Genomic DNA, 17,038 nt, shown 5'->3' with positions numbered 1-17,038 from the left:
GAACTGCAACAATATGTTGCGGTGTACCCTCCCTCCTAATACAAGTTCTCTGTTCAGAGGTCCAGCCAGCCATTTCATCCAAACAGGGCATGCCACTTTCTCTCTCCTCCTGCTTTTTTTCTTTGAAAAATTCCTTGGCTACTGAATATGATCAGTCCTCACTGGACTGTTTCTGTGGTTTCTTCACCACTTTAGGCTCATTTCAGATTTTTAAAAATGCTTCTGCAAAACTGGGTGGGGCAAGGGGGTATAACAGTCTTCTCTCTGAGGACCTGTGGGGTTATCAGAACTAAGCAGTAGCTTACAGCTTGTAGCTGTATTTCAATCCACATTCTTACTTCATGCTTCCATTCCAGGTGTGGAAGTAAATGTGTGGTCTTTTTTATTTTATTTTAGCACCCTTTAATGAGCTGTAAAAACTTGGAACATTTCTGGTAGTTTTCTGAAAAGCAAGTCAGTCTGCTGCAGCACGTCTGAATGTTTTCATGTTTTTGCCATGGGCTGTCACTGCTGCTTTGTTCTGCATCACATTTTTGAACACCGTACTAAAATATTCCACAAGCTGCCACAAGGTTTAACCAAAGATGAACTCCTGATAATTTAAAAATCACTTATTCTCTACTCCTTATATGAGGAAGTTTTGCTGAAAAAATCTTGCTATCCCCCTTCCTCTTGCCCCAGACTACAAGACTCCTTAAAGCAATCTGATGAAAATTGTGCTTTAATTATTACAGCAAGGCTTTTTCAATGACTTGAAGATGCCACCTTCAGGACTTCATGTTGCTACAAATTAGTGTTGAAGGCTTGAGAAGATGGGGGTGGGAGTAGAACTAGGATGCAGTCTTCCACCTTTGTCAGAAAGTCTCAGTCAAGGTTGCCACGAAAGACGGCAAGGGATTGAGGAAAGAGGTATAAAAGGCATCTTTTCCCAGGGCAAGTGGGGCTCTAGCTCATGTACATGCAAGAATCAAGATCTAGAAAGTGATTTTTCATTAATGAAATCAAGCCAGGAAATTATCAGACATATGGGCCCTTTATACTGATGGTTTAAGGTTGCTTGAAAAGTGCTTTGTGTCCCACCCTCTCCTCTCCCCTTTCTCCTCTTTTTTTTACAGACGGTATTTTCCCCCCTGAGTATTTAAAATGTCTAAAAATGCAATATAAAAACTATACAAAAGGAAAGGGAAAAAAGAGCCAAATAGACCTAAGTAGAAAAAAGGCAGCAGATCAAACTACAAGGAATCCATTGTACTGTGTCTTTTTAAAGCCCTGCTCTTGCTGCATCTCGCCCTGTGGTCTCTTTTTGCCTAACCCCACCAAAGATTGTAAACTCTCTGAACACAGAGCTCATTTCTGTTGTGTGCAGCACATAACAAAATATAGAGGCGCTTCCTTCCTCAACAAGCCTTTTAAGTGGAGATCTTTATCCTAGTCTGAATCTGTACTGGATTTAAAGCTATTTTCATATATGATTTTTTATTTTTTTTTAGCATGTGAAATCATTTTGAGATACTTTATGGTTAGTAATTCATGAATAGATTCAAACAAGCAAATATATAAATAAGTGAAGGAAGGCAAAACTGGGGTCAGATAAAATGTATGGTATCAGCAGCAGTGAAAGTGGAGTTGTAGTAAAGGGGTAGGGGTAGCCAGTCCATTAAATTAAGCATGAGGGGTGATAATCCAATATCATGAAAGCTGGCTTTCTCTTCTCCCTTGTACAGCTCTAAACCTTGCACCCTCAAATTTACTCGAGGGGGATCCCCAACCTTGGCCATTCCGCTGGCAGATAAATACTGATGTATATCCCCATCTAATTAGGGACTGCAGAATAGCAAATTGCTGCCTCTTATCTGGATTTCTGGTCTTAAAGGGAAGCCTTAAGATACCTGAATATCTCAACTATGGGTTGAGAAATACAAGGTTCCTCAATGGTAAGTCCCAAATGGGCCCAACTTTTTGTACTGCTCTCTCACTTGTTTGAATTGACTCACACCCTTTAGCAGTTCAGTATGGTACCTGAAATCCTCTGCTGTTCCTGAGAAAAGTCAATGCCTTCACCAATGGAGCTCATTATTTTTTCAATCTGAAAAACATAAGAAATTATTAGTGATAATTGAGCAACACCTGACTAGAGAGCTTCTTAATCCTATAATTGTATAAAGGTACATGTCCAAGAGATATGTATTGCTGTCTGGAAATAATAAATTCATGGTAAATATAAGAGAGAGAAATCTATACAAGCATCTTACCAAGCTGATGACTAGCAAGAAAGTGATAACATTTGTTCATACTATAGAATAATCTATTCCTCTGGTCTCACCTTAAAATACAGAAACTCCCCACTACCAATAAAGAATATGCCACTTCAGATAAGAAGGGAACCTTCAAGGCAAATAACCCAATACCAAGTTGCTTCTACTGAAAAGCTGCAAAGACATTAGGATGAGCTGGAAAACATGAACAGAAAGCAGCAGTATTCTAAAGTACGTTTCAACCAGGAAGAGAGAAGCCAGTCAATCTAACTGAACTACAGGTTCATGTAGATGCTCCCAAGCATTTACATCTCAAAAAAAGGAATCCATTGTTGCAGTCAATGCCACATTCTGGATTTGATTTTTTTTTTTTTAAAAAAAAACCACCTCTACATCTTTTAAAAAGTACTTTGACAAGTGGTCTTAAGTACCAACATCTAAGCAGATCTTCAGCCTACAGAGCTTGATGCCCAGGCGCTTCTTGTGCAATCCTGGAGAAAGAAGGAGGAGGAGGAGCTTCTTTGGGTTTGTTTGTATGCTCAAAGACCTAGGAGTACTGTCTAGGAATAGACATGGATGGCAAATGGTGTTGATGGGTTTATGCCCAATTCCTGCAAGACAATGATATCTAATACTCTATTTAGTTCTGCACTGTTCAATCCACAAACCTTGACATATCAAGTTACTGCACATCTCATTTAAGTTATCAAGTTTAAGATGCACTTTAACAGCAGTGGAAATAGACTTCTGAGGTATTTCTTCATAAGATCTGCTATCTTATGCTACCATAATAAAATCAACTTATTATGAAAGAGAAGACTGACTCTCAAGATGACATCCCTGACAAATTACCAAATTAATGTAGAACTGCTTCTTATGAGCAAATGCCTAAGGACATTTAACAGACACAATCATTTATTTTCCCTGTTCATCTCACTTCTCCTGCATCAACTTTTAGATTGTAAACTTTGGGGGGAGGAAAGTACCATGCACATTAATTGCACTACAACAAGTAAACAGCATCAAAAGTAGCAATAGGTTAAATTTACTCCTGCTGAGACACCACTGCTTTGTTTTAGCAATTTTTTCAAAAGCAATGAAAGGCCACTCCTCTCATTTTTTTAGGGTCCTCTATGGGCTACCTCTAAAAAATTGACATTAAATTCACATCCCCTCAGTATGGTTTTATAGAAGCAAGCTTGTAGCATAATGTCTAAATGTCAAAGACCTCCAGCAGGAAAAAGCATTTTTATCCAATAATCATTTGAGTTACAACATGTTTGATATAGCACATTGACTTTTATATAACTCTACAAATAGCACCAGAACAGACTCAAATGTTTTCAAAACCCAGCAAAGGAAAAACACGAACACCAAGAAAGCAGAAAATAACTGCACACTAAGCAACCCCAGCAGTCAGCCTGCTTCCCAGATTAGGCAAAGTTTTGCAGGTTTCTTACATTGGAGAAAGATTGAACTTCGACGACATCAGGCACCTGCTGCTGAAACTGCTGGGAAAGAGCAAAACATGCATTTCAATCCATTAAGTTAAGCACAATTTTGTCTAGGAGAATGGATTATGCAAGGTCTCTTCTTAAGACTGTTTGATTCAGAACAGCACAAGTTCAGGCCAGAATTTAATAAAGGGCCATGTCCCCCCCCCCTTTTTTTTTTTGTACCATGAGTTGCCTCCTGGTCTTAAGCACTGCAGGTAAAGTTTTAAACTATTCTACAACTTCTATGGTTGGCTGTGCAATTTAACATTAAAATGAGGTAGATACTCAAAAGCAGATGTGGAAATAGGGTTCCCAATGTTTTTAGTGCACTAAACTATTTTCAGATTTCCTGTTTCTCATACTGCTAAGAAGCAGGTACTTTACAGATAGTTACTTTATGTTACTTTATGTATTTCTTGTGGGGCAACATCCTGAAAGGAGCTTTCTTAGATTGCAGTCATGGGGACCATAGGGATGCAAGAATAAAAAAAACACAAAGACAAGCATTTTGAAGTCCAATATGCACAAAATAGTCCAACCCAATAAAAAAATTTCCTGAATACATAAGATGACCCAATAGAAACATGGATTTTGATCAGTTCTTTCAGCTGAATGACGTCTTTTTATTCCTAACAAATGCCAACATGTATAAGAGTGTAGAGAACTTCTTTGAAGTCTAAAAGTATGCTTCTCCCAAAAGCATATACTGCAGCTTAGATAGCAAGACACAGGAGCAGTGCCCTACTCATGAAATGGGACTATCTTGCTCTCTCTCCCTGATTGCCGCTCAGTGCTTTATGAAAAGCCTACCTTGTGAGATATTGTGTAGAGCAGGCATGGCCAAACTTGGCCCTCCAGATGTTTTGGAACCACAACTCCCATCATCCTTAGCTAACAGGACCAGTGGTCAGGGATGATGGGAATTGTAGTCCCAAAACATCTGGAGGGCCAAGTTTGGCCATGCCTGGTGTAGAGGCTCAGAGGAGAATCTTTCTACCCCCTTACATGAGTTGAAGTGACATTTCAGTCATGCTAGAGACCCTTGGATCCAAATCACATGTTCAACTGCATTCAGATGATACACCATTCATTTTCTCCTTCCCCACATACACACACTTGCTTACATCACAAAAAAAACCTCACGTGAGAACTTTGGGGTTGCTTTTTTTTAAAAGAAAAACACCCTCAGATTTCTTATGCACCAAAGTTATATGAGAGTAGCATGGGGTGGCTTAATATCTGAAGGGCCTTGTGAAACCCACAAGCTTATAATCAAGTTAAATAGTAACCACTAGGCAAATTCAAGTACCTATTCTTTGTGGCCCACCTGGCAACAATTCCCTATACTTATTACTGTATTTATTACATTCATAATTTTCAAAGGGCACCTCAAGTTTACCCTTGAAGAACAGCTGCAATCTAGAAGGTCAGAGATTTACAGATGCTTTGAAGCCTTCACTAGCTCAATGCTTTGTTATCCAAAAATGTTGGCGGTAGATTTTTTGGGTGGGGTGGGGAGAAATAGAGGAGTCCAAGTAAACAGTCCATTTTGGTAACAGTAACTAGCTCTGCTCTTTTATCGCTCCACCGACAAATCCTATTATGCACACCCAACATGCAAGTGCCTCAGCATTTAAGCCTAACAAAGTCCCTCCATTTAGAACAGCTGTGCCCCTCCCTTAGTGGAAATGTGGACATTTGCCAAAAGGCTTCATTTAGCATGCACTAACAAAAGCAGCTTGACATACTCTGTGCTGGAAAACAAACAGAACTTCCATGTCTGTTAATATCTTTTGCCTCTTCAATCCCAGCTGATGCATAAAACACTTAAACATAAAATTCTTCTGTAAAAAGGTAAATGCCCTGAGGGATGCTTCAAGGCTGCCCACCTTGCTTTTCCCAGTCTCTGCTAATTTGTTTCAAGAGTGTTTTTAAGGATAAAAAATAGCTCAATGAACTTCAATGAAGGGAACGCATAGAACTCCCTTCTGTGCCAAGTTACTTCAGTTTTGATGAAATAATTAAAAATGCATCACAAACGGCACTAGTTCTGCCTTAGTGCTGCAGGGCCGTCAGTATCAAACTGACAAACAGGGAACGAAAGGCGTGTGCACCCCTCCCATTTAGATACTTCTCACGAAATCCCATTGAAACAGTTTCCCCATGTAGAACCCCCCATAACCTCTGAATTTAAAAAGTCAAAGGGCATTTTGGCATGAGAGCTGCTTTAGGCAAAGCTGCTTCCTGGTATGCCCATGCTATTTTTGTCTGCATTTTGCTTTAAGCAGTTCTCAAGTCAACTTCAGAAATTGCTGTTTAATTTTTGGGTGATGTCTCTGAAGCCCTGGCTTCTGATCACTAACAATCCTATGAATTGCTTCTGAGGTTAATCTAGCTATCCCTTTGAACCTACTGCCATCCCCATAAGGCCAAGAACACTGATATTTCTTTCTTTTTTTTTCTTTTTTTAAAGTGCTTGGGTTACAGATTTCTGTGCCAAGCATAAAATTCCATGCTTGTGCACAGCCATTCATATAAAAACAGTACAGCAGAGAGACACAGCTCAGTGCATGTTGTGGTTTACATATGGTACGTGTAGTAACTATCTGTAGATAGGCTGAAAATAAATTCAAAATAAAAGGTCTCTCTGTGATCAATGTTTTTAAGTGCTACAGAAAAGGAGCAACATACAGTTTGCTGCCTCGACAATTTCTTGCAAAAAGGACAAATCATTCCCATTGCAACGTAACAAGCATCTAACTGTGCCAACATTATAAATCCAAGATAGTATAAAAAGGAAATGGTGATGCTGTTGCAAGTCAACCTGGTTTAACAGCTTCCAAAACCGTGGGAGGTGAACTGCTACCAGGGAATTTAATGTGTGGGCAATCCATGGTGCAAAAATTTGAACAGAATCTAGTAAGCACTCTATCTTTGAAAAAAGCAAGATTTCTCATAGTAATGATTGCAGGAATATATTTGGAAGCATTTGTCAAGTTGCCAGTCTTTATGCAATAGAGTCAACTTGGCACAGATCAAAGCTTTCACATGCTTCTCCCATCTTTTCCAGGGGAGTGCTATTTCTCAGAGTGCAAGCACAAAAATGTTGTTGAAGGTTAATTCTAACCAACTCCTATTACTGCTTTTGTCAGTGCACTCGATCATGCATCAAGGCGAATGCCACCACCAAACCAACCCCTCAGCATGTTTATCCTGGCAAGTGCCACTTAGTTCTATGAAACTTTTGTACAAAGCATGCATGCATGCACAGGATTGCTGCCATAGTGGAGCATTCATATGCTTTGCTCACTTTTCGAGCAATTTGGTATTAGGATTTCATACAATCGTAGGGTGTAGAGTTAGAAGGGACTGTGAGGGTCATCTAGTTCAACGCCCTGCAATATAGGAATCTCAGCTAGAACCTCGGCTTAAAAATCTCCAAGGAAGGATAGTCCACCACCTCTTATGGAAGTTGGTTTCATTGTAAACAAGTGATAGCCTGGAGTGGAGAATTTCTCCAAAGGCCTAGTCAGATTATTATCAGCCATGATTGGACATATTTTTTAAAGACACTCTGAAATAATTTTTGGTCAGCAGCACCAAAGAGCAGCTCAGTTTTGTGGGTTTCAGCCCATCACCATGAAAGTTTGAAGGGGAGTTAAAGCTTCTTGTTTAAAGCTAGAAGCTAATACGCATCCAAAAAAGGCCTATTACTATGTTATCCACTAATCCTTTGGGAAACACAAGCTACAGGCTTTTTTCTTCTCAACTTTATCCAGTATTTAACTTTTCTTCAGCAAACCAGTGAAGGATCAGTTGCTGGACAAAGTGGGGCATACCCTCCTAACATTCTGAGTCTCTCCCCCACGTCCCAAATCTGCAAAGCCATAGTTCAGCCTTTCTACTGTCACCCACAGTCATCATTAATGCATTTACCACTGAATGAGATGCTTACTAGATTTTTCTGCTCATCTCTGCTTAGCCAATCAAAATAATCACTACCAGAATGTCTTGAGTATCTTTCTCCCACAGAAATTGCTTTGGTGCGGCAATGGATTCTTCTGCTCATTTTCCTCCCCATTTTCCTCAGGAGTGATGGGGGGAGCTAAGATTTAGAATGAGTAGTGGGGGGGGGGGTGTCCACTGGTAGCGCTCTCTGTTAATCAGCCCATCCTAAACCAATTAGCACCATGCATTCTTCCTGTAGGTGTTCACAAGCCAATCAGAACCATGCTTTTTTCCTGGTCTGCCATCTGCAGCATGTGCCAGAAAGATAGATACTCAGAATAGGACCCTTGTTTACTTATCTTTTGTGTAAGCATGGAAGGGGGAAAATATTAACCTGAAGTATATTTTTAATAATATTTAAATTGCATAATGTGTTCTGATTTTCATTTAGGGTTTTAACTAAATTAAAGGGAGGTGATATAACTACAGTTAATAAATTAACACCAGTTACCCAGGAATAAGCACTATTGAATTCATTAGGACTTATTTCAGAGTAGACAGGTAGCTAACAGAATTAGATTGTTCATGTTGCTGCTCTTCTATAACCAGCTTATCTTATTGAATCAATTAAAGCAAGTGAGCCTGTTTTCTTTTCATGCCATTCATGATTCTTCTCTTCCACATTTTATCCTCACAACCCAATGAATAGCCCAAGGTCACCAGGGCATTTCATAATTGAGCAGTGGTTTCAACCCTGGTTTCCTACACCCTAGTCCATTTAATATTCCTCTGCATTCTGGAAAGAAGGCAAAGTAGTAGGTAAGTTGGAGAGGGGAGGACAATCTTTTTCCATAAGCCTGGAAGGTTAGGGGGACATTTGGCACCTTTCAGAGTAACCAATTCACGTTCCAATCCCAGGTGGAAACCATCCCAACTGAATTTAGTAAGACTTGCTTCCGAGTAATGTATGGTTGTTGTGACATTAACTTACACTATGAATTTTGACAGCAGGACCCATCTTAAATATGGTTAGACACTTTTCAGTTTACTTAGGCACCAAGTACTCCTATAACTGCAATGCATTTGTTTCAACACCTCTGCAAGCGAGGAGGGTGAATAGAAAATCAGAACTTTGTCCTGTCAATGAGACCTCCTTGGTCCCACCCATGTGACTTTACTGGCCCCACCTACATGACCCCCTTGGCCACAGGTAACCCTATCAGGTCCAGGAACTACCAAATGTCACTGCAGCAAATCTAGTGTTTTAAAAAATATTGTATACAACTTCAGACCTCCTTCATCCCTTTCAGAACATTACAGAAAGAGGCTGACAAGCTTACCTGGACTTGCTGCTGCCACATAAAGCTTGGTGTATGTACCTTTGCATGAGGTTCCAGGGAGTAGCAACAACATATCTATAGGGTGCATCCCCAAGTGTTTCTCTTTCCTATGGTTTTTTCCCCCAGTCAAACTGGGGCTATTACTTAAAATGTCAAGCAGCTCTGAAAGTAACAAGTTGCTTCTCTTGCCTGCATTGTGTGTTCCCACTACAGTTCAGTGCATCTGTCAACTATCATGGAACTCTAAGGAACAATGTTTTATTACTGTAACTTCAATTATTCTTTCCTATAAAATCAATGCATATGAGGTAATATTACCCAGTAGTGACCGGTTTAATGATTATGGGAAAGAGGTTGTGTTTATTTGTAGCAGGGATTTGTGATAACAAAATAGTAAAAAAGTAATCAGCAAAACAGTGGGTGGAAGACACTGCGGAAGAACTATATGCAGTGCTTTTGGGGGGTAAAAAAGTGAGGTGTCAGTACTTATATATTGATATAAGTGTCATAGGTGCCAGCACAAATTGGGTGCCACAGGCAGCAAAAAGTGAGTGGTGTCATGAAAAAAGCCCTGACTACATGTATATTTTGGGCTACAACTGAAAAGAGGGACGCGGGTGGCGCTGTGGGCTAAAGCCTCAGCGCCTAGGGCTTGCTGATCGAAAGGTCGGCGGTTCGAATCCCCGCGGCGGGGTGCGCTCCCGCTGCTCGGTCCCAGCGCCTGCCCACCTAGCAGTTCGAAAGCACCCCCGGGGCAAGTAGATAAATAGGTACCGCTTACCAGCGGAAAGGTAAACGGCGTTCCGTGTGCTGCTCTGGCTCGCCAGAGCAGCGTTGTCACGCTGGCCACGTGACCCGGAAGTGTCTTCGGACAGCGCTGGCCCCCGGCCAATAGATGTGAGATGGGCGCACAAACCCCAGAGTCTGTCAAGACTGGCCCGTTCGGGCAGGGGTACCTTTACCTTTACCTTTTACATGTATATTTTGGGCTACAACTGAAAAGTTGTATAAAATATAATCTATTTTTGTTCTGTGTTATGTTCTATACTTCTAAAAGCCACAAACTAGAAGTGCACAGTATTTTGATTTGACAGTCCAAACTATATCTTACAAAATAACAGCAAAACAGAACTCTGGATAAGGTTATGTTGGTGTTAATTTTCAATTCTTTGTTTCTAAATGTACACAACAGCACAATGAAGAAGAAATCTGATTAAATTTGTAGTGAAACTGACTAGCTAGCAAGCATCAAAAAGAACACTATGGGTTTAGGGTATGAATGGATTTCCCTCACACCGCACAAAACATGAGAATTTAGATAATAGTTAATTGTACAGTAAAACCTAAAACACAGGCCATATGGATGTGGAATGCTATACAGTCATACCTCGGGTTACGAATGCTGCGGGTTGTACGTTTTCGGGTTGTGGACCGCACTGAACCCAGAAGTACCAGAACGGGTTACTTCCAGGTTTCGGCGCTTGCGCATGCACAGAAACGCAAAATAATGTCACGCGCATGCACAGAAGCGCCAGATCTCATCACGTGTGTGCGCAGACGCAACGCTGTGGGTTGCGAACGTGCCTCCCACACAGATCATGGTTTTTTTAATAAAATTTTTATTGGTTTTTCACAATTTATATAAACACAGACAATACACAATACAAACATACAAACACAAAAACAAACATATATAGTTTCATATCCTTTTTCTTCTTAAAACTTATTTCGCCGACTTCCCCATACCTCCCCTTTCTGCATTCCAATTCCCAAATTTGTTTCAGCAAATCTTCCCCTTAATCTTATCCAATTTTTCCTTTTCTTTTCTTTTACTTGATCTTTTACAGCTGTAATCCCTTACTTTCTATAACTACAACATTTTAACACTCATTAATTTTACAATTCTTCTTAAGGTAAATTTTAAATTTCTTCCAATCTTCTTCCGCTGTCTCTTTCCCCTGGTCTCGGATTCTGCCAGTCATTTCAGCCAGTCCCATATAGTCTATCACCTTCATCTGCCATTCTTCCAAGGTGGGTAGATCCTGTGTCTTCCAATACCCACACAGATCATGTTTGCAACCCGAGGTATGACTGTACTATGCTTCTCATTACAGTAGGGTAGCTGTATGTCTGGAATTTCCCAGACATAACCGGGATTTGGTCGTCAGATACAGTGTCTGGGTGGGAATTGGATAAATGTCCAGGAAAATCTGGATGTGTGGCAACCCATGTCGGAAGTGTAGATTTTGGTGAATTTCACTAAAAATAGCTCAAAAACTAAGAGCTCAACAACTTTTGTGTCTGGATTTTCACTTTTTGAAATATGGTGACCCTACATTACTGTTGGGACAAAACAACAGCCAAGCTTCTTAGGATTTGTTTACTTAGCTACTAATGACCAAAATCAACTGTAGCTTACAGGTGTACTTGTGCTGTTGTACGAAGTGCACACAAAAAGTCTCATAGAAATTAGTAAATGTAAACTGCATTTTCATTCTTGCTTTAGCTTAATTATGAGCCATACAAAAAAATCTCTGTTTGAGAAGAGCCTTGCTTTTTTCCCTGAGGTTGAGTGCCAAGTAAATTAGTTTTTTAAAAAAGGCAAGAACATAGCCAACATTTTTTTCTTAATCTAATTAAGAAAATTTAAATAGAGGCGGTGACCATTTTGTGCATGTCCAATTGGCATGCAACTGCTGACACGTGCATTGGTCTCAGGCCCAGGACAGGGGTGGAACGGGCTTACGCAGAAATGCTGACATGCACAATGACCCTGAACTCAACCCCTGCACAAACGGGGAGTTGCCTGTATTTTAATGTAATTAGTCTCTTCTATTTTCTGAGGAAGCTGAAACTTCATATGCTCAATTTAAAAAACCTCTTGACACAAATATAGTTTAGAAAAGGCAAAGCTAATAAATAGGCTTTATGGAGCCTAAGCTCTTGGCATATGGGCACATTGTAAAATATAATTTACAATGCAGTGCAGTGCAGGCTAAGAAGCTGCTGAGCTGTAACAGCCTCAACTAAACCTGAAGTACTATTTTCATTGTGAAAATAGAGCCCATTTCAAGACAGCCTAAAACAGGAGTGGCCAGAAAGTAGATCAGAACCTACTGAAAGATGTGATTTGAAGCAGATCAGCAAGAATTTCTGACTCCCAGTTTAGCAATGACAACAAAATTACTCTGCCATCCTGCTGAATCTGCAGAAGCCAAAAAAAAAAGAAAAAAAGTTTGTGTGTTTCTGTTTGTGAAAGGGTTGTAATTTCAGTTCAGTTTTGGCATAAAATAAAACTTCTAGTCTCAGAATTCTTTAATTCTAAGCATCTGCTTCTTGCATCTGTCTCTAGTTGGTGAGTGACAAGTTCTAGCAAAAAAACCCCAACAAAGTTCCTGCAAGCATGAAGCCTGCCTACCCCAGTCTATAGAGAAGTAGCACTTCCTGAAGATAAAAAAATTGGTAATCAGCTTATTTCCTAGCAATCCGTAGGTCTGGCAGACCTCTGCAAATATGGCTTCCAATACATTGTTATTTCTTCTCATTGCTTCCTGACATGCAATGAAACTAGAAACCCCACAAAGGTTGCTTTTTGTGTGATCACAGATACAATCCATGTTGGTCCATAGAAAAGTAAGCACAACAACATAAGACTAAAACCAAAACAATTCTCATACCTTCAGGTTTATAGCGCTGTAGATACATACATAGGAACTTTATTTGCATTAGCCACTAGCCATAGCAATAATGGTGTAGATACCATCAAGAGCATGTATAGAATCTATGGTCTTCTGCACAAATAAAATTATGTTCATTTATACACATACAGACATTATACACATTTCAGGTAAATCAGCTGCAAATAAGTTAATGCTGATATTGCCTTAGAAAGGCAAAGCCAAGTAATATGTCCCAGAACATGTGAAAAGCTACCAATGAAGGTCAGCTTTAGCATTTGAGAAGGGTAAAAGGAAAATATGAAGTCATATTCTTCTCAGTAGCCAAGAGCAGTAAAAACCGTAAGATTCAGTTTATGAATTACATGACCACATTGGACCACAAGTCTTAAGGGAATCTAAAACCAATGCATAATTAAGGTAATATATTACTTGTCACTATCCTTCCTATAAACCAAAACCAGGGCTCCACAAGATAGCAATTACTACACAGAGAGCAAAGCCAGGGCAGTTTATGATGCTTGGCTAATTTGGTCAGCAGCTTCATGCCACAGAATTATAGGTTTGTAAGTTCACTGTTATTTCATTCCACATATACATAATATAGTAGGCTTGCCTGTTAAGAGCTTGGCAGCACCAATATCGAAGACTTGAAAATTTAATGCTATTCTTATTAATCTGAATTCAAAGTAATAAAATAAAGTCGCATGCCTTACAAATTACCTAACCAAATGCATGGCCTTTCCTTAACAAGGAATATTATCTGGACATGGACTAAAGACATAGCAATCTTTGCAGAAATATGTACCCTGGCTGCCTTTCCTTTCAAAAAAATCAGACAGCTCACTTTCATCTTGAATGGATTACGATGGAAAGGTTAGCAACACAGACTGAAAACTAGATCCTAAGCAGTCAGGTAAAGATCAGCTGGGAATCTGGAACAAGCTTGGGATCTGAAGCTCTGAAACAAAACATGGATGACTAAAGAATCATCCATGTATTTTCAAGAAAGCAAAACATGTTTTGAGGAAGAGTCTTCTTCTTCCACAGGTAAATTAATGCTGCTTTTAAAAAAGAATGTGTAGTTTCATTTTTCACCATATACAGTAGTGGCAGCGTTTACCAGAAACTTTTCCAATTCACCTGACAAATTTTTGCCGCTGCATATAACTTTTCTTATTATATATTATCACTGCAAATTCATACTAACAAAAAAACTATCGCTCTAGTAACGTGTGATCTTTAGTTAGTGCAAGAACAAGAATTCTATATTTAATGCCCCAAAATCTGTCAGATCAGAATTAAAGCTATCTCATGTTGGCTCAAGCTCCACAAAGCTGAGAAACTGAAAATCAAAGCAGGTGCTCTAACAGGATGTCTGCATTTTAAAGTATTTACAGTGGTGATATCCTATAGATTTGTGTACAGTACTTGCAATACAAACCATATATAGTATATTACAAGGTTCAGTTGCAAAAAGCATTGCTTCACATGACTTGTTGCAAGGCAAATGAGCACGTATTCTAAAGACAGACTAGGAACAAATTAGGAATTATAGAAAGGTCCATGCAGAAGGCAAAAGGGAAAGTTGCAAAGTACAGTTATATCTTGGATCCCAAGCACCCTGGAACTCAGATGTTTTGGCTCCCGAACGCCACAAACCTGGAAATGATTGTTCCGGTTTGCAAATGTTCTTATGGAACCTAAACGTCCAACGTGGCTTCCGAATCAGAACCCAAGATTTGGTTTTCAAACGTTTTGGAAGTCAAACGGACTTCTGGAACAGATTCCTTTTGACTTCTAAGGTATGACTGTACACTAAAAAAGGGGTGGGGGGAAAGTAGCATGGGATAATTTGGTAAAGGTGTCTCAACATTAAACCAGAGCACTATAGTTATGCTTCCAGGCATTGCAAATTATGAGGCTTTGCTACATAGCAGTGATATATATCTGATCTAAAATCAGAAGTGACAAATATCTGAGAATCCTTGGCACAAGTATTCTACACGCCCATTCAAGCTGGCAGTGTTTCCAGTCCTGGATGCAGCTGATCTACATAATAGGGAGAGTCCATGGGCTGGCTTTACATAAGCTGCACAAAGATGCACAAATGAGTTGCAGTTCTGGCTGCTCTACAGCCTGCGTTACGCATCACATTTTTCCTAGATGACCTCTGTGTGGGGAACTGCATATGCAACATGTGTCTCTCAATATGTCATCATTACACATGTTTGGAAACCATACAGGTCCCCAATGTGCAAACTGTAACAGCACAAAACATTTTCTGTTAAAATTACTAGTACATTTACAGGATGTCTCATAAAACTGATGCAAGCAGTTTAAACTTGTTTCACAAATTATGATTGGAAATTGATTACAGTACATTGTTAACAAGGTCCTATCAACTAACGGTAAATAGAAATACTAACTAGGTAGGATTATTAAGGTGGGGGTCTTGTAGAAAGGTTAAAGCTTACTGGGAAATGGTATGTAATGAACTGAAAAAAAGATGTTTAAAATAACATTTGTAAAAAACCCAAAAAACCCAGAAGCTAAGCGTACAGCTGGCGTACAGCTTCCGGGTCATGTGGCCAGCATGACTATGCCGCTTCTGGCGAACTAGAGCAGCACATGGAAATGCCGTTTACTTTCCCGCCAGAGCGGTACCTATTTATCTACTTGCACTTTGATGTGCTTTCGAACTGCTAGGTTGGCAGGAGCTGGGACCGAGCAACGGGAGCTCACCCCGTCGTGGGGATTCAAACCGCCAACCTTCTGATCGGCAAGTCCTAGGCTCTGTAGTTTAGCCCACAGCGCCACCCGTGTCGCAAGCAAACCACAGAATAGTTAACAATTAAAGTTGGTGGAAGACACTCGGTGCCACCAAAGCCACTTGAGCCTCCAACAACCGGAACTGATTCAGAAGTACCTCCAAGCTGCATATCTACTCTGATCCCATCCATCTGGTCAAGGGAACCACCCACTAAGTGCCTTTGTCTTGTTTGGATTGATCTTCAGATTATTGGCTCTCATCCAGCCCATTACCAGGTGAGACATGGTGAGAACACCCATTCATAAATAAGTAAAAATAAGTATTAAGTACTGTTCTGCTCATTTGCTTGAATGGGACAGACGGTCCTTTAAAATAATCAAAGCCATACAAAGTGGAGTCTAAAGTTGTTCTACACCTGAAAAAATGCATATATACAAGTTAAACATGATTCTGAAACTGTCATGCCAGCATTTCACATCCTGGCAGAGGCGTCACACATCCTACTCCAACCTTCAAGTACAAAAGCAATCTATTCACATTATGTAAAATTTAGTGCGCTTTGACTGCTGCACACTGAATTCACGTCAGCTGAATATTTATGAGCAGATTACAGAAACAAATTTACCACTTTAGCCTTCAGCTAAGTTTAAAGGCATTCAAATATTTATACTAACTACAGCCCACTTCAGACATAAGTTCAATCCTTAATTTATTCCACAGTGAAGTGAAGCAATAAGCAAGGTTCTGCTATATTATGTTTTGCTTCTTCCTTTGATATTTCTACACCCTGCTTTTAAGCCATTGTCAGGGTGCCGACTTCAGCCTTTGCCATTCAACAAGTCTACAAATTGGAGCAGGAACTGAGGTATATAGTGTGCCCCATTGGCTTGGAAAAGGCTCTTACTGACAAGCCAGTAGTATCTGTCTTACTTAAGGGCTCAAGGTAGGGCAGAACTCTGCCTTATGCAGCTTCAGATTGGGAACGAAAGTGAGCACCTATAAACAAGTCATTCCTTCCCATTTTAACCTAACTTATACACAGTGCTGGTTTTCTAGAAAAAGATGCCGGAACTCACCATGAACACCATCCTTGTTCTCTTATAATGATAGGATCAATATATTAACACAGGATTTTCATGAAAGTATCAAGGTATTTTAAAAGAACATAAATTTCTAATGATGCCTAGTGTAGACATAACTTCAACTTAGCTAACTATTTAAGAAATTATGAGTAAATTTCAATCTCCCCACACTTGAGTTATTTCCCTCTCCTTGTCAGTGTTAATCATGAGATAGCTTTGCATCTGTTAAGAGTTACATTAAACATGGTTGCAAACCAGTGCTAAACTCCTGGTTAAAACGCTAACCTAACAACTTTAATGTGCCCTGGGTTAGATTCAGATTAAGTTAACTATACTTATTTCCATATAAAATCAATGAAAGCAAAAAGAAGGTGCCTTAGTCCACAAGAAAAATATGCAAAAATCCACAACCTGGCAACAGCTTTATTAGGAGGAAGCAACATGTCACAAAATAATGAGCAAGCTTT

General features: G+C 39.7%; 1 protein-coding gene across 13 annotated transcripts in view; it reads right to left on the bottom strand.

Moving 5' to 3' along the window:
- The window catches only part of ANKS1A (ankyrin repeat and sterile alpha motif domain containing 1A), a 114,958-nt gene that overhangs the window by 43,185 nt on the left and 54,735 nt on the right, over positions 1–17,038 (bottom strand). For 8 of the 13 annotated variants that reach the window (XM_082226821.1, XM_082226829.1, XM_082226827.1 and 5 more), the window contains 2 exons: positions 3,716–3,766; positions 2,020–2,086 (listed from right to left, as the gene is read on the bottom strand). In XM_082226821.1, the coding sequence (XP_082082947.1) occupies positions 2,020–2,086; positions 3,716–3,766 (118 nt within the window). The remainder of the gene's footprint in view (positions 1–2,019; positions 2,087–3,715; positions 3,767–17,038) is intronic. The other 5 variants (XM_082226828.1, XM_082226830.1, XM_082226823.1 and 2 more) reach the window with 2 other exon arrangements.

The sequence above is a fragment of the Podarcis vaucheri genome, assembly GCF_965113315.1.
Source record: "Podarcis vaucheri genome assembly, chromosome: 6".
In the NCBI taxonomy this organism is placed as follows: Eukaryota; Metazoa; Chordata; class Lepidosauria; order Squamata; family Lacertidae; genus Podarcis; species Podarcis vaucheri.
Note: the sequence above shows the minus strand (reverse complement) of the source record. Positions and strands in the feature narration are given on the sequence as shown.